We start from the raw sequence: 23,379 nt of genomic DNA, 5'->3' as shown, positions 1-23,379 counted from the left end.
AATCTGTCAACTTGAGAAATCTTGCCTCCGTTTTTTAGTCGGACGCATAGCCATAATAGAATGTGCGGAAACCATCCTAAATAAAGGTTACGTCGGCAAGTGTATTTATATCCACACAGATAGTCAGGCGGCTCTGTTCGCTATAGACTCCAACAGAACAGTCTCAAAGCTTGTAAACAACTGTTGGACTATACTGATTACTCTGGGAGGAATAAACAGAGTTACACTTCGATGGGTGCCAGGACATTCAGGGATCGAAGGCAATGAATACGCCGACGGACTTACAAGAATTGGTGCTATGAGCACTCAATTTGGCCCTGAACCCTTCTGTGGTGTCCCATGGAGTTTTGTTAAATCAACCCTTGATACACCATGTTCACAAGAGTGTATTAAACTCTGGAGCAGCACTCCGGGTTTAACCATTTCCAAAACCCTATTTAAAAAAAGGCTGCGCATGAGGCAATAGGGCTAAGTAGAGAAAACTTACGCATTCTAACCAGAACACAAACGGGGCACTGTAGATTAAACAAACATCTCTCAATCTTAGGTCTTAGAGATTCCAGAGCGCGTAGATTCTGTAATAGGAGATGAAACCTTTAATGCGTAAACGTAGCATGTCTCTGGGAAGTCCAATTCTTCAACTAATTGAGATACGTAGGCTTATTGCAAAAGATATAATAATATTCATGAAAAGAATAAATCTTAACAGTGGCTATCACAATAGATCACATTGGTAGAAGTGAAACAATAAATAGGCTTTGGTCCAGTTCAATGCAGCCCGCATTGAACTGGACCAAAGCCTATTTACAAACCATAACCATCCATAACCATAACCGTCTACATGCAGAATGCACCTTAGGAGTTCGGTGAGCCAACGACTCCTGAGTATGTCCCGTGCAAAGACAAAATCTGGTCGTTCGGTCGAGGGTTCAGCGTGCGCCTATTCTTCGGTGAAAGACGCATATAATAACCCCTAAAACGGCGATTGGGCTTAAGGTGCACTCTGCATGTCGAAGAACAAATATTAGCGAAACTAACACTTAAGATAACTCATAACATTATGATAATTGTGGATTTCCGTCTGGATAAAAAAAACGCTTAATTCAATAATGTAGTGTAGTGTTACCGGTTGCTGTCGAAGCGCGCGTGTCGCAGCAGCAGGTTGTGAAGCTGGTCGTTGGCGGCCAGCAGCGCCGCCGTCAGCGGACACTCGTCGGCCACGCGGCCTGCCAGCTGGGCCACGCGGGCCTGCATCGCACGCAGGGTCTCCGCCAGCTCCTGGAACGTGAGAACAACACCCCACCGCTAATACAGCTGGAAATAATAACGATCAGAGAAAGGCACGTACACCCTGAGCTCGCTTCATGTCAAGTCAAAGTCGGTGCCCGTGGACATTTGAATTGCGGGATAGTTCTGTCAAGTTGTATCCATTAAGTGATGTTTGGGAACAGGCAGAAGCAGAATCCATTAAGAGATGTTAATAGAGTGTGCAAAAAGTTTTCTCGCGGGTATGGAACTCCAGACATTCATGTGATGTGGGTGAAATCACAGAACTGTGATGTGATGTCGTGGTAAAAGTCGGCTGCTAGTTTGAAATAGCTTTCTCCTGAACAATTCATCCAAAGATGCAAGGAAATTCCGCCTGTCTACGCAATTTTAAAACGGTTAGGCCGATCGGCTTTAACGTCTCTATGCCCACTTTTCACAAAGCAGTCACTGCAATTTTGTTGAATTTAATTCCTTTCATTCCATAATTGTAATTTAGTATCAACTGCGAAAACAATATTTAAAACGTCAGGAAATGAAGAAATGAAATAATGTTATAGTTAGTTATGATCAAGTTAAACGGTAAAGTTTTTTAAAATTAATAATCATAAAAGCAATTTCTTCCAGATAATCTGTACGATATACATACTATTTATACATTAAAATACAGTAAATTATAGCTAGAAAACAACTAATAAATTTATCAGTGATAGAAATTAAGGAGCATTGTCTTGAAAGATTGGAAATTTTGAGCCTTTCTCATTTCAGTGCGAAAAAAATTCCATAAGTTAACAACTTGCACAGTAAATGAGAAGGAAGTTTTATGAAGAGGAATACAAAGGTAAAGCAGTGTATGGACAGACTGAAGATTCAAATGGACTCACACTTTGCGAATGGTCTGTACACGATGACACTATGGGAATAACTTTATGTGTATAGAGTTAATTGGAAATTATACTTACCCCTCTCCAAAACATTTATTGATAACCTGATTTAGAAAATTACATGATTCAACTTCAAGTTTCTAACATAATAAACGCGTTCCAAATTTAAATAAAAAAAATTAAATACGATTTTTTCAAGTTGTCATAAAAATAATAACACATACACTCAGATTCACAAGTAGTTCGTTCGGAGAATCATAGTGTATTTCTCAAGAATATCTCCTGCAAAATGGCAGTATACTCACGTTAAGGAGCTGTATGTCGGAGTCGTGATGCTGGTTGTAGGGCTGCGCTGTGAGCTCGTTCAGCATGTCGTTCATCACGCCAATGTTGCCGTCCACCACGGCCAGGTCAGCTCGCAGCTTGGCGATCTGACTCTCAGATAGATGCTGTTCAAATATACGAGGGGCACACTGAAATAATCGGGAATAGAATATTTCCAATTGAGTTACAATAAAACCTTTTTTAGAATTTGAATACTGGCCTCTTAGAACATTAATGACATTCATATAATTAAAAAAAAAGTTCAAAAACAAAAAACTATGCTGGTTTAAAGTTGACACGTCGTTGACAGAAATGGAGCTCACGCGTGAACATTTACGTGCCATAATTTATCACAATTTTCGTCGCGGCTTATCTCAAGATAAATGTATCAGCGAATTTGTTTCGATTTATGTTGTGTTGAAGCACCGAGTCAAACGACAATATGCCGCTGGTATGCCGAGTTCCGACGCGGTCGTGTGTCGCTCAGCACTGTTTCTTCTGCAGGTCGACCAAGAACAGCGGTCACGCCTGAAAACATCGCAGCTGTGCGAACTATTGTATTAGTTGACCGTCATGTGACATACGAGCAGATTCAGGCTGTTATCAGTTTCGGAAAGAGTGCAATGCAGTCGATATTACGTAATAAACTTTGTGTAAGAAAGCTAATTTCTCGATGGGTACCCCACAATTTTTCCGAAGAGCAAAAGGCGGCTCGTGTAGATTGGTGCCGGAATACTCTGCAACGCTTCAACGGAGGGAAGTCAAATACCGTTTCTAATATCGTCTCATGTGACTTATCATGGATTTATTCATACGAACCTGAAAGAAAAGTTTGGGCCTTCGAAGACGAGGTCTAACCAACGAATGTGGTTCGCTCCCGCAGCGTGTCAAAGAAAATGTTCGCTACGTTTGTCTCGAAAAAGGGGCATGTTGCTACAATTCCTTTACAGGATCGCAGAACGGCTACCGCTGAGTGGTATTGATATACCAAACAAACCTTGATAGGTTTGTTTGTAAGACATTATAGCCGAACTCCGAAAAATAACCCGAAACGTCGCATCATCTTACATCACGAAAATGCGAGCTCCCATACGGCTCGGAGACAAATGATTTTTTGAAGCAGGAAAACGTTGAGCTGTAGGCCATCCTCCGTACAGTCCTGACCTGAGCTCAAACGATTTCTTTACATTAGCTAGAATGAAAGATTTATTACGCGGTCAAAGGTTTGAAGACCCCGAAGCAGCTGTGGAAGCGTACAAATCAGCCATTTTGTCAATATCAACTTCAGACTGGAATTACTGTTTTAACGATTGGTTTGCACGAATGGAAAAGTGCATTAAGTTGAACGGAGAATACTTCAAAAAACAATAAAATACAATTTAGCTATAACGTGCATGTGGTTTTTCTTATTCCCGATCATTTCAGTGTGCCCCTCGTACCAATCTTAAATTCTATATAATAAACCTTTTTGTTGGGCGATGTATAAGCTTTTACAAGAAAATTAATTTGGCATTTTTTACCTTGTCTCCAACCAGATCCCAGAAAATGTACAAAATAAAGGTCACTGGGCGTGACCTTACGAGCGTAAGGAGCAATCCACATTACAAGTTTAAAAAGATAATAGATAGAAAGGAATAGATACACCAGCGAGGTTTTTAGACAAAGTCGCGATTGATATTAATGAAGTTGAATAAAATGTTTAAAAAAGTGTTTCACTTCTAATCGTCCTACTTCTCTCTAAAAATTATGTAGTCAGGTAACCATTGTTCAGAGATTAATCATCCACTAGTTAAACTAATTATTTTTTTTATTTGACTTATACAAATACACCAATAAATAATAATAATAATTTAAGTTTCCATGAAAGGCATATTTATGAAACTTGTAGTTAGACAAGGCAATTGAAATTCTCTACACATCAATCCATGCTATCAGGGATGAGGATGTTATCTGTAGACATGAATGTAATTACCGTGCTGGTGTTATCTTCGTGGATAGTTCTGAGTGGTGAGTTCTGTGGCAGCGCAGCTCGTTTCGGGGACCCCAGACCAGGCTCCGCACCGTCCGGGACACTCTGAAACATAAATTGTGAAGTGATAACTTCTTATGAGAGTTCTTCGTAACGTAACGCGTTACGGCGATAGTTTTCTCTGTCTTCCCTTCCTCTCTCGCATACGGCAGCGACAGGCAGGCTCCTGCTCTCTCACTTTAACCAATTGTTACTTTTATAGGATTAAATAATGATACTACTTATGTACCTACATACACAAAATAAATCAATAAAATATTTTATTAACGTTCCCTTGATATAAAATGTGTGATATAAAGTTTTTGTTACCAATCTCCTCGGAAACCGCTAAACCAATTTTTTAAAATTTGTGTGTATATCGGGTAGATCTTAGACTCGGCCTACATCTATTTTTCATACCCCTAAATTTATTTATTTATTTATTTGGATCATCAACATTACATATATTACACATTTATATAAACCTATGCTAGGTACAATTATTCTGATATATGTAACAATTAAAGATGAACACATCATTCAATGGTAACAGTGAATAGTGTGATTTATACAGTCAAAAATGTTTAAGTACTAAAATGTATATAAAGTAAGGATATAATTTATATGGTTTTATAATGAAGAGGATATAGGTACATACTACTTGGAAAAAAAAAATCACAGGTTAGCTTGATGTGCGAGAATTTTTACAAACTTTCTTGAATTATCGTTGAAAATATCGATTTCTGAATTTTTTGAGTTAACTTCGTTGTATAATCTACAAAGCCTGACGATGGGGGCGTTGAGTCCAATGTTTGTTTTGCAAATGATAAGGGTACCACATTTTTTTTTTTTTTTTGTGACAATTTTTTTAATTTTAATTTTATTATGATTCAGCATTAAAATTACATACAAAGTTATATTTTCATCCGTCTAGCCGATCAACATCTATTTTTGTATCGCAATTTTAATTTTATTCTATTCGTTGCAAGTTGCAAGAGTTGCAAGATGGCAATAAAAATAATGAGTATTGTAGTACGATATATTTGGTAGGTCTGAGAATCGGTTGCATCTATTTTTATACCCCATAAATTTTAAATATTGATTTTTTTTTACTTTATATGACAATATAACGTTTGCCGGGTCAGCTAGTGATACATAAAATTTAAGTATTAATCTAAGATTTTCTCAAGTTAAACAATTTCAATATTAAATAGTTTAACTTAGATTACTTAAGTTATCACTTCTGTCGGGCGTGCCGAGATTTTATTGGGTTTTTTTAATAAGTTCAGCCGGCTGCAGTTAGCCGGTATTTGATTACATAAAGTGGCTGTGCGAGGCAATAAGTTTCTAGCACAACGCGTGATTGTGGAGTGCCAGACTTCAACGTGATGCGGAAGAAATTTCGCATGACGTCTCGTGGAGGAATGCGGCTGCCGGTATCAACCCGAACAGCTCCTCTGAGCACTCCGGTAGAAAATACAGAGAAAACCCACATCTCTACGCAACGCTCAAGAATCTATCTAGCCGATCGGAGATGTCTGACCCGCCCAGAGGTGAGAACAGAACTTGAAAATCTTATTTAGTTATGAATATAAAACAAAAACTTAAAAAAACGATAAAACGAAAGTTGATTATATTAAAAGAAGGTTTATCTAACGCAGCGGTAATTTAAGGTTTGGCATACTAAGGCTTCGCTTTGTTAAATCGCCTTAATGTCGTTACATGATATAGATCGTCAAAATAAAATTTTAGATTATATGTATTAGGTAATAAGAAAAAAACAGGGGTTGTACTCCCGGAGTGCCGGCAGAAGTGAAAACTTGAACAGTTACGTTGTGCATTTTTGAATATTTTGGAACGGTTAGGGAATAATTTCGAACGAATTGATTTATTTATCAGTATAAAAATATTAGCATTTATGTGGTTAAATACAAAAGTACCATTTAAATTACATAAAAAATTGCACTTCAGAACTATTACAATTATTTTGCATTAAAAAGTTTATCACTCAGAAAAATCAACTTCCATCCATAATTTCAACGACTGTCTTACGAATTTATCGATCAGGTCACGTTCCTTGACGCGAGTTAAACATTTTATACCCATTCCTATAAAAATTGCACAAAGCCGCTAAAGAAGTTTTCACTTCAAAAACTCTAAAAATGTACCCAAATACGTTTCACCTGCGCTTTCAAACTTTCCTCTGCCAGCACTACTGATCCGGCTAACGTAAATAAAAAACTACGTTTAAAAAAACCGTATAAAAGAACTTAATAGAGGTTTAATTTAACACACCTTATGCAAATCGTATACCTTTAATACTAATAAAATACTATTATTTGTATGTGCTACCTATTGATAGGGTTTAAGTCGGTGCTTGCCCGCTTGGGTTGTTTGGTTCTAGACGAAGCTATCCCGCTCAAAGACACCGCGTGGCGTGGTATTTCTAAGTCAAGAAAATATAGATTTTGGATAAGTAATCACCAAGATATCACATACAAAGACCTTCTCCGAATCACGCTGCATCTTATGGTCTGACAAATCAATCATCCACATTAAAAACTGCATATTTAAAATTTTCTGCGATACTAAAGTCACACTATGACTCAGGGATGAAACAGATGATTTCAAATATCAGTAAAGTTTCTGGCATGAACTCTTTCGTCTGACATCTTGTCGTCGCAATCCGAATTGAATGCGAGTTTTAATGTCTGGAGCCACGCAGTAAACAAAGCGTGCAAGAGACAAATCATATTTTACGCAAAAGATACAACAATATAGAAAAGGTAAGCGAATCTGTTGTAACCGATTTTAATTGACAAATCGTAAACAGCCAGCCACGCTTGGCATTAGCTCCTTGGATTTTTGAATTTTAAAAATATAAATAAATATAATATTGACACACTTTGACACAAATTATCTAGCCTCAAACTAGGCATAGTCTGTACCATGGGAACAAAACAACGATATATTTAATACAATATACTTACTTAAACATACATAAATACATATAAACATCCATGTCTCGAAAACAAACATCCATATTCGTCATTTAAATGTTTGCACCTATCGAACCCGGGACCTCTAGCGCAGTAGGCAGGGTCATGGGCTATATAGGTCGTCAAACTAATGCCAAGGCTAATGCACACATTGACAAAACAAAATTGGTTATGAATTTAATATCGGGCTGTCGTTCTTGTAAGGTCTATGCTATTTTTAAACAATAGGAAGGAAAAATTGAATTCGCGCGCGTTACGTCATGTCCTTTTCGATCCGCTTTCCAAGAAGCTCGTTGCCTCATTAATATTGTTGTTTGGCACAATGTAGAAAAAATTATATTATGAACTTGAGATATTAATTGTCACTATTCTTAAGAATGCCGAAATGCGCAAAAGTGGGTAGAATTTACTTATTTAAAAGTTTAAGTTTCCTTATTTTAAAAGATTATTTTTGCTTAGTAAGTGAGTCAAATTCAGTAGATTACATATCTCCCTCCTCCAATATTATGTCGTATGACTTATGAGTGTAATACATACCCTCTGCGGTGTAAATATAGGCGCCATTGCATCTAGGTCTGTCATCGGAAACTCGACGCCTTTGGTCCGCAGCTCATTGTATACTTGCACAACTCCCTAAAATATTAAATTACGTTATAACATGTAAACGGTACGGGCCATAATCGCTTGACAAGGTTAGCTCGCGTGTCCAATATCGGACGGGCGCGGTGAACAATGTTCTGTAAGTAATATCGGATTTCATTTAACTTTACGTAAGTGTATGAAAATAGAAATTCAAATACCTTTGGAGTATGGAGCCATTTAATAGTTTTTGGATAAAGCCATAAAAAGGCATTTATTTTCTCGAAATTGATTCCTTTAGAATTCTTTTTGATGTCATTTCTTTAGTATTTTTTGTTATTAGCATTTCTTAAGTACTTTTTGTTAAAGAAATAAACAATTTATTATTATTATTATTTCTAATATACTAGATACTACTACCGGTTCGGAAACAAATGGCGCTCTGAGAGAGAAGAAGCGGCGCAAGAAACCCCAGTATACTTTTTTGCGCTCTTTTTAATAAAATATACAATATTGTACTGTCATTGCTATTGCTATAAAATAATCATAATCTAGTCCCAGGCTGTCGGATCACTAAGATATTTAGCTGCGGAGTAGTAGGATTTACGACGGAGCCATTTTTTTATACTTAATACACTTAAATTTATTTACAGACGAGTAACCCCTTTCAGTTTTGTGATTTATTTGTTGCACGTCAATGTTGTAGCTGTCTCATCCCAAAATATCTACTATATAGTCTCTCAAATCATTTACTGTGGTTTCTTTAGAAAGTCTCCAAATATGGAAGTACTTCCTTCGTTCGACTGCCTTGATCCGTTGGTTAGACGTATTATTTCACCTCCTAATTGTAGTTATTTAGGTAGGTTATCTGTGTCAAATTATCGGTCCCGGTTACATTAATTACATCCAAGTCGTTCGCTAACTCTACATAGAATACATTTATCAACCAAGTTTCACCAGTATAGTTCTTATAATTTTGGAAAAATGTGGCTGTGACATACGGACGGACAGACAGACATGACGAATCTATATTCTATAAGGGTTCCGTTTGGCTACGGAACCCTAGTAAAAATATGCCTCGCTCCGACAATGTTTCCTAATGTCCACGTCGATCAAAGTTCAAACCACGTGAAGCATTTCCAGGGTACTACATAGATGGCGCTAGCTATGGTTAACATCGCCCTGATTATATTTATTTTCGTTTTGTATTATCAAAACTTGAAAACATAAAATTAAAAACCGTCGGTTTCGAGTAAGGGTAGACGATGCCATTTCAGCTTCCAAGATTATCTCTGCTGGCGTACCGCAGGGGAGCTGTCTCTCTCCCCTGCTGTACGCAAAATACACAAATGACATCCCGCTCGAACCGTCGGCGACTCTGGCGCTATATGCAGATGACGCGGCGTATATTACATCGTCACTCAACCTAACGCACGCCGCCGTGAAGATGCAGCGCCAGCTGGACACCCTGCCAGAATGGCTCAAGAAGTGGCGGCTATCGGTGAACGTTGGCAAAACCCAGGCGCTCGCGACTGGGAGTGTGCACACTGGCCAGCATAGGTTGCAGCTAAACGGACAGGACATTTCGTGGTCCCCGACGGTAAAGTACCTCGGGGTCACCATCGACCGCCGGCTCAACATGAACGAGCACGTCACGAAGACCATCGCGTCGACAAACGTCGCGATGGCCTTACTTCGTCCAGTGCTCTCCTCAAGCCTCCCTCTGAGGGTGAAGGTCTTGGTGTACAAGACCCACCTACGCAGCCGACTCACGTACGCCGCGCCTGCATGGTACGCGCTCGTGAATCTAACTAACCGGAAAAGGTTGCAAACCGTGCAGAACAAGATCCTCCGCCGCATCACGGGCGCACCATGGTACGTGAGGAACCAAACAATCCAGAGGGACCTAAGAGTCGAGGGCTTGGACGACTTCACTCGTCGTCTCGCCGTCAACATGTTCGCGCGTGCCGACTCGTCCGATCTCCATCATCTGCGAGATCTGGCCCCCTGGCACGCGCGGCCACCTGACAGCCGCCGCTACCCGCGTGATCTCGTGCGGGACGAGGATGTAGAGTGACGTGTTTGCGCGCGGCTCGGCTGATCGCCCTCCCTCTTCTTCGGGGCTGATCGTCAAGGCCCGCGCAAACCGGCAACAATCACCGGATCTCAGCTGAGGGAACAGGCGCTCCCTCAGCTCCAAAAAGATGACCACAAAGGGGGGGGCACTCCCCCAACCATACCATAAATTAAAGAAGACGACCGCAGAGAGCAACGACTCTCACCCCCAATGACCCGCCCGTTTCAACGGGCGGCGAGTGATCCTTGCTGCAGGGGACGAAAAGTCCTGATCAGCATTCCCCCACCGCGCCCATGTGGGCGCGGCGAGAGAAGACCACGAAGAAAATTAAAAGTATATATTTATGATTTGTAAATGATTTTTTGGGTAGTGGTATGTTACTTGCAGTAATTTATCACTTTGATTTTAATTATTAATACTAATGCCTAAACAGTGGCTGAGAATTTAATACAGACTACAGAGGGTACACTGTGTCATTGGAGGTTTTTAATCTACCAACTATTAGCTAAATTTAGTTTATTTTTTACCTCCTGAGAGATAGAAAGATATATTATAGATTCTAATTAGTTATTTATTTAAAACTATTCTTTCAATTTGATTTCTGAACGCCCCCGTCGCTCAGACACATCAAACTTAAGGAAGAACAAATTTTTTGTTTATATTAATTTTTATTGAGAATTTTCTTATTTATTCACCTTTTAAACCTTCCTTGGACTTCTACAAATAATTTAAGACCAAAATTAGCCAAATCGGTCCAGCCGTTCTCGAGTTTTAGCGAGACTAACGAACAGCAATTCATTTATATATATATAGATTTAGGTTTTTATTTCGTCAATATAAATAATATCAAGTTAACGTTTTCGTTCGTAAATTCGTCAACTGTTTTAGTGAGGCATTTAATTCCTTCATTTATTGTGAGTTACGGGCCAAGACGTTGATTCAATTTATTAGCCTATTTTGTTCAACAGGTTTTTACGTTGAAGAAAAACAGTTAATTGATTTAACGACCACCTCTACTTAACAGTGGCTGAGAATTTAATATATAAGTGTAAGTGTATACATTTACCCTTTCAAGTTTAAGCTATTATGTATCTTATGAAGTTAGGATTTCTTTCAATAGAATGAAAGGACATGTTTGATGCATCCAACATACTAAAATAATATACATTTATATAGTTTTTTTTATTCATTTTTATGAAAGGTTAATGCTAAAGGTTGATCCATCCAATATAGGGTAATTTATATTTCAAAGTAAAAAAAACTTTATTAAATTAGGCTTAACCAAGCGCTTTTGAATCGTCCCTATATTTCTTTTAAATAACTGAATCTACCATATTATTATGATCGTATAAAAGTAGAGCTCGTTACATTTATACAGTTTATTCTTTAGTATTTTATATGAAATATTTGATACTTCAAATGCTTTTAACTGTTTACACCCTTCATATATTGGATGCAGCTACAATCTAATTTGTTTTGTACATTACAGGCATTGTTAAATACTCTATTGATTGAAAAGAGTGGCCGTTGAGTTTCTTGTAATATTATGTTCTTCTCACGAGATTAATTTTTATATGATATATTCAGTAATTTATAGGTAATATATGGACGGAAAGCGCTTGGTTAAGCCTAATTTAATGAAGTTTTTTTTTACTTTGAAATATAAATTACCCTTGGATGCATCAACCTTTAGCATTTACCTTTCATAAAACTTAATAAAAAAAAACTGTATAAATGTATATATTATTTTAGTATCTTGGATCAATCAAACATGTCCTTTATTCTATTGAAAGAAATCCTAACTTCATAAGATACATAATAGCTTAAACTTTAAATGGTAAATGTATACAGTATACACTTATATATTAAATTCTTAGCCACTGTTTAGACATTAGTATTAAAAATTATAATCAAAGTGATAAATTACTGCAAGTAACATACCACTACCCAAAAAATCATTTACAAATCATAAAGATATACCTTTAATTTTATGTTAGCGAAATTATTTTCAAGTTTTGATAATACAAAACGAAAATAAATATAATCAGGGCGATGTTAACGATTGCTAGCGCCATCTATGTAGTCCCCTGGAAATGCTTCTGGTGGTTTGAACTTTGACGTCATTATAAAGACGATTTAAAAGCGCTTAGTTTTTGATATTGTTGACATACAAGTAATTACATTTGTTAAACCAAAACCTAGTAAAAACACGAACTTTCATAATTATCATGCAAATATGAAGAACCAAGACTTCTTATAAATAGAAATACTAATAGGCATTCACTAACGGCCGTTCCCAATATACTATCTACAGATAAAGATAAATTACTACCTTCTACTGTCAGTAATTAGCTGTCAATAATCTGAAGCTGTCCCAATATACCCGATAAGTTATTCTTATTGCCTTATATTGAGACCCGTGAATTGCAATTTCCATACAAACTTTATATCGCTGGTAAGCTATACGTCGTCATAGCTATACGTATAAGTTTATTGGGACAGAAAAGTCAACGATAGTCACGATTTTTATCTCAAGTAAGAGATAGACTGAATATTGGGAACGGCCGTAAGAGATTTTATGACCCTTAGGGTCAATAACGAAATAATAAAAAGATGATATTTATACGGCGTACTAAGTATTTATTATGACAAACAACAGAGAAGGAAAAACCAAAGAGGAGGCGATAAAACCTTCTTCAAGTAATGATAGCATTGTGATCTAAAGATTATAAGGTATCGGTTAAATTGACCTTGTTCTTAACTTTTCGTTTTGTGCTTAAAAACTCTATGGAGAAACCTGTCTTGTGTGAATGTTATTTACTGTACAACTGCATACTGTTTATTTGTACATTTGCAACTGGTGGGATTTACAAGAAACGGTCAAGACATGAATTTCAAATTTGTTGTTTTTAAAAGTGATAACTCTGACATCTATTATTAATACACAAATAAAATATGAAAACAAAATTTAATGAACGATGCGGGATCCACGACCTCTTGCGTTCCGTGCGAGTGCTCTTCCAACTGAGCCAACTGTTCGTATCGTTGATAAAATCTTGTATGCTTTGTTCAACTCTCAGGTAGCGGTTTCATCTGCTGGTTCTAATTTACAGGTGATAATTATTGGTCGGGTTCGACTCCCGCATCGATAATAAAATGTTGTTTTCAAATTTTATTTATAAATTCCCTACTTTACGGTTTTTGAGGCAGGGTTCCGTACTCAAAGGGTAAAACGGAACCCTATTACTAAGAGTCCGCTGTCCGTCAGTCTGTCACCAGCCTGTTTGTCATAAGCTGTGATAGTTAGACTGTTGAAATATTCACAGATGATGTATTACTGTTGACGCTATAACAACATAACTAAAAAACAAAATAAAATAAATATTTAAGGGGGCTTCCATACAACAAACGTGATTTTAATTGATGATGTTTTAATAGATATTGGCGCGGGTACGACACGCACTTGACCAGTTTTTGGTTTATATTAAGAGAGGGAGACGGGCGACTCTACTTAATTTAATAGGGAGAATGACCGCCCACGAAACCTGCACCCGAAGATCCTAAAGGCTCGGTATCCACCAAAGCAGAGAGGAGAGGAGATGTATTTTGATAACCAATCAGATTTCGTCATTTCCACATCTCCTCTCCTCTTAGCTTCGGTGAAAATGGATGAAGCGGAGAGGAGATGTCTCATTATTCTTTGAGCGGAAATATGAGATGTGTGTAGTGTAGTAGGACGGCCGGCAGCGCGGCGCACTGATATTCAATTGACTGATCTTGAATACAAAAGGCGTTCCATCCGTATTTTTAACTAACTTTAGTAGTTTAGCGACGTATTTGAACTCAAAAAAAGGAGGACGTTTTCCTTTTGTATATATATCAGTTGGCTGATTTCGAGCTCTTACAGCTCACATCTCCGCTACTCTCAGCTCACATCTCCTCTCTGCTTTGGCGGAAACCGGGCCTAACCGTGAGTTAAAATTTCAAATAAGGATTTCATTCTCGACAAGATTCCTCTAAAACTTAACGAAACGTAACGAAATTTTGGAAAGTGAATAGAAAGTGGTAGTATTAGATATCTATCGGACTGCTTGCTGACAATCTTATTAAGACGATTAAGAACTTTTTCAAGCTCTAGCACTTATAAAATGAAATAAACAGAAAAATGGCCACTAAGTTGAGTCGTAACGTTAAGAAATACTGAAGCCGTCATATTATGTTACCACAGATGGCGGTGCGAGACAAGTAATTGAATACCTATCTACTTATTGTTGTACCGTTAACAAATATTGATATGCTGAAGTTTCACAAGAGTGTATGTACACGCGTTTTAAGGTTCCGTACCTCAAAAGGAAAAAAACTGAACTTTTATAGGATCACTTTGGTGTCCGCCCGTCTGTCTGTCGAGACTATCTAATTGTTATTTGTAATCTATTAACGATATACTTAGGTCTAAACAGTTTCATGAAGCTTTGAAAAATGCTTCCAAGTTTACGTAAAAAAAGATACCGCCGTTTATGTCGTAACGTAAGTATATTTGGACACTTATGGGAATCAAAGTTTATAGGGTATTATCCGTTTACATAGAACTATAAAGTGTGGCAAGTAATAGCGTCTTAAGATTCGTTTATCTGAAAACTACACATTCGTATAATCATAGAAAATTTGTACGGAACTCTTGGAGGACGAGTGCGACTCACACTTGTCTGGTTTTTTAATATAATCTATAATTGTGTCATGAATAATATTACGAATATTTACCGAAACGTCAATGACGGTTTTCGTGTGAATGCGCCCCTAACAAAACGAGAGGAATCATTAGCGCACGCCATTTATTAAAGTTACTTATATATCGATCTGTAAACAACGCTAAAGACAGTTCGGTTTAATTATTCGATGACTGTGGAAGCAAGTTTCAACACGTCCAAGATTCGTAGCACGTCCATAGACTGAGGATCGTGGACGGTGGATTGTAACCACAATACGGTGAGAGAACAACAAGCTATAATGTTCCTCGCCTAATTAATCAACTACCCTCATTTCTGTCCAATGCCACTGCACCCAAAAAAATATTAAACAAAAACTGAAAGAATATTTCCTAGGTATCTATGAGGTATATCTTTGATCGCATTTGTAATTAATAACATGGTCATGGGATGCCTGGGAAAAGTTTGAAATATCTGTTTTTTGTTTGCGTGTTGAAATATATATTAGTAAGGTACATATTATCTGTAGTTGATTTCTTGTAGATATTATTATGTAAGTAATGTACTTGTAGCAGATTGTTACTTTCTATAGATATTAATAATTGTATGTAGGTATAGAATTTAATGTTAAGATTATATTTATTTTGTAAAAAACTGAAATAAGGCGTAAACTATGATAATGCATTGAGGTCAAACCTCTGTGGTTTTTACAATGTATATTATTTGTTCACATTCTGTAATATATGTATTTTGATAAATAAATAAATAAAAAAACCAACCAACCAACGTAGCGGAAAAACTAACATACAAAGAATTTATTTCCAATCATATCAATTGGTGATACTATTGTTTATATCATGGTAGAACAATATTTATAGTTATAACAATTGTATCTATACATAGGGAATATTGTAACTTCTCATAAATAATTCCACATTTTCTGTTAATAATTTTTTGTTGTGGGTACCTATCCTTCAATATTTAATTTGGAACCATTGTATAAAGCAGTTGTTCCAGTTCTCCCGAGGGACGTCTTTTTTATTATAATACGGGACAAGGCGAGTAGAACGTTCAGCTGATGGTAATTGATACGCCCTGACCATAAAAATGTAGTGCCACACAGGATTCTTGAAAAACCCAAAAATTCGAGCGGAACTACAATTGCGCTAGTCACGCTGAGACATAAGTTTAAGTCTCATTTGCCCAGTAATTTCACTAGCTACGGCGCCCTTCAGACCGAAACACAGTAATGTTTACACATTACTGCTTCACGGCAGAAATAGGCGCCGTTGTGGTACCCACAAACTAGCCGACAACCTGTGTAAAGGACCCTCCCTCGTCTTGAATGGCGTTTCTATATCTTCGGCGTCTTATATTATAACATCTTAAAATTTTAATAATATTAATATTAATGATAGAATTGTGAAATCCGACATGTTTCAGTATAACAGTAGTGTGTTGGTATTTAGACAATTTTATAACATATTTTGCATGTCAATTGACGAAACATGTTGGATTATCAATAATATTATGATAACATCGTTAGTACAATGTTTCTTGCAAATAAAATTTCATTTCATTTATATCATCAGATCACTTACATGTACAGTCATATTATTAGTATATCTACCATTATCAATACCATCGACTTATATCAGCAACTTGTGTTACCTGTAACTCTGGTTGGGTCTGAAAAGCATCGGCCCAACATTGTATAAGGCTCAGTACTTTGTCTTGAACAACTGTCGGTGGATCGTTTTTTGGTCCAATGAGTTTCACCTGCGAACAATAAACATAATATTGAATTATAGCTCTTTACGGTTTCAGCCAAGTATACATTCATTTAATGTAATGACCATCTAAAAGTTTTGGTCTGAGCCTATTTCAATAAACATGAGTGTAAAAGCTTTTTTTATAATAATAAGGGTCGAGACGAGCATGAGGTTTAGTTGATATGGTAATTATTATGCCCTGCCCATTACAATACTGTGCAGCCACTCAGGATTCTTGAAAAGTAGTCAGTAGTTTCACAAGCTACGGCGCCCATTAGACTGAAACACAGCCATGCTTACAAATTACTGATTCACAGTAGAAATAGGTTTTTGGAACTGGATGTATTCACAAACTAAGCCGAAATGAGCATTTCACACTTCATGGGACACACACAACTACATGTCTACATGTTTGTTTTTACTCCTCGAACAATTATTGGTGCTCTTAAGGCTATGTGCGCATGAAACCAGTGCTGCACTCCACGATTGAGAATACGAATACGGGACAGCTGTACCTTGATACAAATTCAGATTTACACCCGCGGGTATTCGTACACTTCATTATAATATTTTTTCGCGCCTTAAAGGCCACGCGCTGAGGTCGGGCGAAATCATATCAAACAAGGGATTTCGTAATAATATCTCACTTTATTATGATAAACCAAGGCGTTATTATAAAACTCTTCAATGATGTATTTTAGATATTGAACACGCGCCGCAAGATGGAGCGACCAACTGTTTGAGCTGGTGTTCATGTGACATAAGAAGGAATACTACTAATTATGTACTATATTAGTGATTGCTTATCTACTATTTAATTAGGCATTAATTCAAATTCATTTTTTTATTCCAAATAGGATGTGACATCACTCATTGAAAGTCACCCTGACAAAAATGGCGCAACAAACTCAAAGGGCTTTTTTTTTCATAATTATTATTAGTTTATTATTATCGTACAATCAAACTATTATTTAATAACCTGAGGGCGGTCGCTCAATTCCGAATCTGTAGTATCATTAAGAAAGTCATTTATGTTATAATAACCTTTACCACACAAACGTATTTTAACAATAATTATTTTGAATAACGTAATACTTTTGTTTTGAACATTTTCTGAGATCTTGTTGTAAAAGCATATACATCGCCCCACATAAGACTTACTAACTCGACTTAGCCGAGTAGTAGGCATTATAAGTTAATGTCGGTTCCTGGTATTAACATGGATATGACAGTTTCTAGCAAATTCACTTTTGTGCCTATGAACATACATAACATTATAAAGAATATATTGAGAAGCAACAGTCAAGATGTTAATTTCTATAAATTTTGCTCTCAACGATTCTGCTAATGATATATATAAGGTAGGTACAAACGTAATGATAGTTAGCAACAACGTATTACTGTGGCTTATCTTAATTGACGGAACACGTCAATGACGCCGAATTAGGAGGCACAGGGTCAGTGTAGTTCACTAGACAACAAATATACAGTTTTTTTTTAAATATATTCACAATTAGTCAAATAGCTATGAGCAGATGTTACAAGCATTGGCGTTACAGATTAGTTTCACTGAAGTCCGGGCGCTAAGCAGGAAGAATTTCGTAAGTTAACCTGTTACTACCTGTCCCTGTCATATAATGCGTCTCCCTCGCACAGATGCATGGCTGTCGTCCTCACGGATTGTAAACCATTTAAAGGTGATTTAGGTTAAGGCATCTTTCGGAAATTGTTGTGCCAGATGGAACTAAAAGCATAATTTTGCATTGGCGTATGGTCTGTCCCAATTGGTTGAGTCGCCAACGCGGGTCCCTGATGTGGATAAATACATGCCGCTCTTATTACATCTTCTGCTGACTACACATCCCGATGGTTACCAGGTCTCTGTCGGCGCCCCTCTCGGAACGCCGACCATTGCCTGGTCAGGAATGTAGGTCCTATCTGACGCCCACGTCGCAGACCACCAGCGACCCGCCGCGTTTGGCACTACAAATCCGCAGGTTGGGATAGGTTTCCCTTCCCTTCGGATGATCCCTGTGCTTGCGCCGTTGCAGCAGCCGATGTGATACTGCAGGGCATGGATATTTTTATCTCTGTAGTACCGATCGGTGGCAGATCGCAGCCCTGGTTCGATTCGTCAGTCAAAGCAGTATCTGACTGCAAAAAACAGGCATATCGAACTTGGGCTGCGGCGCGGGGCACAAAGGATCCGAACTGCAAAGTTCTAAATAGAAATCTGCACATGAGGAATGACACCTTGGCCCATACGGTAAAAGAGAAAGCCGATCTTCTCTGCGCTCTTTTAGCGAGGATGCGAGAATCTTAGAAACAAAGATATAAAAGGAAATTCTTTAATCAGGACAATTTTATATTATATAGAAACTTGTTGTTTTGTGCTTCAGTAAACTTACTATTCATTAGCCACTTATGTGTGAACTGAAAAGTTTATTTAAGACTCTTCAAAAAATTAAAGAACTAAAAACAACCATAACTGAACATAGCTGTCTGCCTCTTTGTAAAAGGAGAGAAAGGGTTTGCAAATCGGCGTTTTTTTCAGTCCGGCCAGATCCGTCCGGGTTTCCATCAATCCGGCCAGATCCGTCCGGGTTTCCATCAATCCGGCCGGATCCGGCCGCATTGATCAAATCAGGATAATTTTCACTTTTCGGTTCAAAATGAACTGTTACTAAACTAATAAAATGTTAACGATATTACACGTAGCTCAGTCTAGATTTCACTTTCACAAATAGATATTTTTTTCGTAACTTTACAAAATCTTATAATTACTTACACATATAATACTTAATTAACCTTACGTGATTTACTGAGATGAGATCACAATAATAATATTATTGAGGTATTTGAAAATGCTAACAAACAAGGCTCATATAAACCGCTAACGAACTGCCGATTACCAATACCTCGCTTCTAAATGAGCTGCCCTTCATTGAGCGGCAAAATTTAAATACTAAAAACATTAATTACAGAATAAAAGATTATCTATTAAAACAACTATAGCAGACAAGAGAATTTGAACCTGCTAAGTTACATTTATTCGTTTTTATATCTTTAAAAATATTTTCACTGTTGTTACTTTAATATATATATATATATTTTTATGGAATAGGAGGACAGACGAGCGTACGGGTCACCTGGTGTTAAGTGATCACCGCCGCCCACATTCTCTTGCAACACCAGAGGAATCACAAGAGCGTTGCCGGCCTTTAAGGAAGGTGTACACGCTTTTTTTGAAGGTACCCATGTCGTATCGTCCCGGAAACACCGCACAAGGAAGCTCATTCCACAGCTTTGTAGTACGAGGAAGAAAGCTCCTTGAAAACCGCACTGTGGAGGACCGCCACACATCCAGATGGTGGGGATGATATCCTAACTTGTGGCGTGTCGTGCTAAGGTGGAATACGGCGGCAGGAATCAGGTTAAACAGCTCTTCGGAACACTCCCCGTGATAAATTCGGTAGAAGACACACAATAAAGCGACGTCTCTACGCTACGCCAAGTGATCCAGCTGTTCACAGAGCACTGGGTCCCCGACAATTCGAGCTCGATTCTGCTCTGCGTTGCACGCGGTCAAATGGATCGAGCTCATACTGGGGTGCGCTAGACCAGAGATGACAGCAATACTCCATGCTAGGTCCGGCCCGACCTGCGCTTTGTAGAGCGCTAGAATGTGGGCCTTGAAGTATTGTCGTGCTCTATTGATGACGCCCAGCTTCTTCGAAGCCAATTTGGTGTTGGCTTTGATTTCGAGACCCAGTATTCCAAAACTAGGACACGCTTTAAGGGAAATGTTCTCGAAGAGACAAATGGGGTTTTTTTGGTAGTAAAAACACAAACCTATAGCTTAAGTTGTGACGTATTATTAGCATTAGTTGTTAACCTTTGTGGATTTTTAGATGCTAAGTTCACCTACTTTTTATATCCGTATATGTAATATGATAAATAAATAAAAAAAATATATATATTTTATGTTATGACAGATACCATCATGATTTGATGCGTAATGCACAATTATTATCACAATAATGAGTTTTACTATAATTACTACGCTTTAGTTTAATCACCTTACAATAAATAATTATTTTATCTAGAATTTTAAGTAATAATTGTCTTAGTATTTATTCATTGTATATTATAAGAAAGTCAATCTTGATTTTGAAAAATGGATCATAGAAAATCATACAAAAGCTCTATTATTTTGTTTAAAATTGCTAGCACCAGATCCGGTATGTTTAATGATGCCAGATTACCGGATATATATTTTCTGGATTGCAATCTCTAGTGACATGTCTGTTAAGAGACAAAACATAGAATAATAACTAGTGTCATATTATTTCATAGTCCCTTTTTAGTTACTTGAAAATGCTGCACTCCTACTAGGCATGTTATCACACAAGTTTATCTAGATATAACATATGAATACTTTATATATGTATCATATACAATATATATATTAAAACATGTTTGTAGATATATTTTTTTAATACTTAAAGGCCATAAATGTTCAAAAACTTATTTGTTTCATAATGTTAAAATAAGAATTTCACAACAAATACAGTTATAAACTAATATTAGCTATAATATTGAAGTAAACAAATACAAGGATATAAATGAGGTGTGTTAATTATTAATGGTCAAGGTGACATTAACATACCATGTTCTATATTATAGATACTCTAATAATTCAATTAATACTGGGATATTCAGCAAAAACATTAAAATACTCACCAATTCAGATATGAATTCCTTACTGCAAACCATCACATGAAATGGTCTTCCACAATTTTTTACACAACTTTCTAGCACAGTTAATGTGTACATGACAATTGTATAATTCTTTCCTGCACTTTGGGTCAGCCTTTTTCTAATAGCTTTTATGGCATCTTTAGGTCCATCAGGAGTACTATTAATTATATCACATATTTCCATGTTTAGAGCCCAATTCTCAGACGGAAGAGAACCATCGGTAGCTTGTTCTGTAATGTTTACAAACTTTTCAATTTTGCGATCTAGTGAATTTACCATTGTATAGAGATAGAAATCATAAAAAGGAACTTTTAAATAAAAAAATATCTAAAAGAATAACAATTGAACTAGAGACCAAGGTAAGAACAAAGAAATATTAAGAAATTATCTACTTGTAACACTAGTGCGCAACAAAATTAAATTAGGATTTTATTTTTTAACATAATAACAAACTATTTACCTATTTTTTGACCAACAGGAGAGGCAAAAGGATTTCCTACACCGAAAAAAGACATCTTTTATAAAATCTACTAGCTGTAAATGATTATTTTCAGATTTCACCGACTTCACTCAGTAAATAATTTGTAATTCCAAGATAATTTGATAACAAATTTAGACTTCAGGACTGTCATTTGTAACTTTTGACACAAATGTTTTTTCTTATTTCATTTATTTAGTGCAATGGTTACAAGACCAACAGCTCAAACCTTTATTTATTTACGGTATGTGTGGATGGATGCATCTACCGTACTCAATATGTGTTTATAAGTATTACTTTACTTTTGACGTGTGAGTATTTTTGTTGCGTCACTTTGATATATTGTTTTTGAAATGATTTGAAAAGTGCATAAAAAATAAGAACTTATAACAGCTATTTTTTTTTTAAAGAGCAACCTTAAAAACCTTTCTTGTTAATTCTTCTCTAAGAAGGCAGGTGCTTCCAAATGAGCTGTATAAAAAATGTAATATGATTTACCTATGAAATAAAAATATTTTTGATTTAATTTGATTTGACCAAAATATAATTAAAAAAGAACTTAAAAAACCATTTTTAATGTACTCGATTACAAGAAAAACCCCGTTTGGTTTATGGGCTAAAAAGATAATATAAAGCCGCTTGTGCGCCGTGTGCAAGCTAGTGCTTGCACACAATATTATCGATAAATAAAATTGTGTGAATACAAGGCATAATATAGAAACATGTTATTTTGTTTAATTAATGTAGCTCTTGATGTAAGAGCACTGTGACTATTTTCAAACAAAATTCACATAAACCAGCCAATACATTTTAACATAAAAGGACAAACAAGCATACTATCACATTTTGTAATATTAAGATTCAACGTATAGATTAAAGGGAAAAGTTTTTATTCACATCTGTAACTAGAAATAAGGTAATACATAAATAAATTTAAATTTTTAACACGAAATTTAAATTTTTAGAACTCATTTTTCCACTTGTCTACATGCTGTTAGGTTTATATGTAGGTATTATTATGCATTACACATATTACACATTCTACATTTAAAGTATAATTATACAGTGTTCAAGAATCACTCAAAAAACATAAAGATCTGAAACCTCTAGAAGATACCCGTAATAAAAAAAAATTAAGAAGAATTGTTGCCAAAGAGATGATTCCGACTGATTGCCGCCAGCTAAAATTGCACTTGAATGCCAAAAAAAAGGTTTTCGAATTCATAATAACGTTTATTCACGCTAGCCCTTCTGCCTCATGCATAGCCAGGGTATATTTTCAGAGGGACTGCAGCATCATCCACCAGAAGCGTAGCTACCGCTGTATCTGGCGTATCAAGTATCCCGCCTAAAATAAATAGTTAACTTTTGCTGCTTGCCGAACAAAACGCAAGAAGAGCGTATATTTAATTAGAATTGTTTGTAAAAAATTTGGAAAAAGTGACAGATAGATAATTATGATCTTTTAATTTTATGCAAACATTGTTTTTCTTTTGTGAGAAATCTTTACCCTTTATAAGGGCCC

At 36.5% G+C, this 23,379-nt stretch overlaps 1 protein-coding gene across 3 annotated transcripts in view; it reads right to left on the bottom strand.

The window, feature by feature from the left end:
* Positions 1–21,971, bottom strand: part of LOC126972457 (TOM1-like protein 2) — a 44,627-nt gene extending 22,656 nt beyond the window's left edge. For 2 of the 3 annotated variants that reach the window (XM_050819239.1, XM_050819241.1), the window contains exons 1-7: positions 21,837–21,971; positions 21,359–21,606; positions 16,515–16,622; positions 8,019–8,114; positions 4,447–4,548; positions 2,456–2,623; positions 1,127–1,278 (exon numbers count right to left, since the gene is read on the bottom strand). In XM_050819239.1, the coding sequence (XP_050675196.1) occupies positions 1,127–1,278; positions 2,456–2,623; positions 4,447–4,548; positions 8,019–8,114; positions 16,515–16,622; positions 21,359–21,606; positions 21,837–21,891 (929 nt within the window). In that variant the 5' untranslated portion in view covers positions 21,892–21,971. The remainder of the gene's footprint in view (positions 1–1,126; positions 1,279–2,455; positions 2,624–4,446; positions 4,549–8,018; positions 8,115–16,514; positions 16,623–21,358; positions 21,607–21,836) is intronic. The other variant, XM_050819240.1, reaches the window with a different exon arrangement.
* Between the last annotated feature and the right edge of the window lie 1,408 nt (positions 21,972–23,379).

The sequence above is a fragment of the Leptidea sinapis genome, chromosome 26 (assembly GCF_905404315.1).
Source record: "Leptidea sinapis chromosome 26, ilLepSina1.1, whole genome shotgun sequence".
Taxonomy (NCBI): Eukaryota; Metazoa; Arthropoda; class Insecta; order Lepidoptera; family Pieridae; genus Leptidea; species Leptidea sinapis.
Note: the sequence above shows the minus strand (reverse complement) of the source record. Positions and strands in the feature narration are given on the sequence as shown.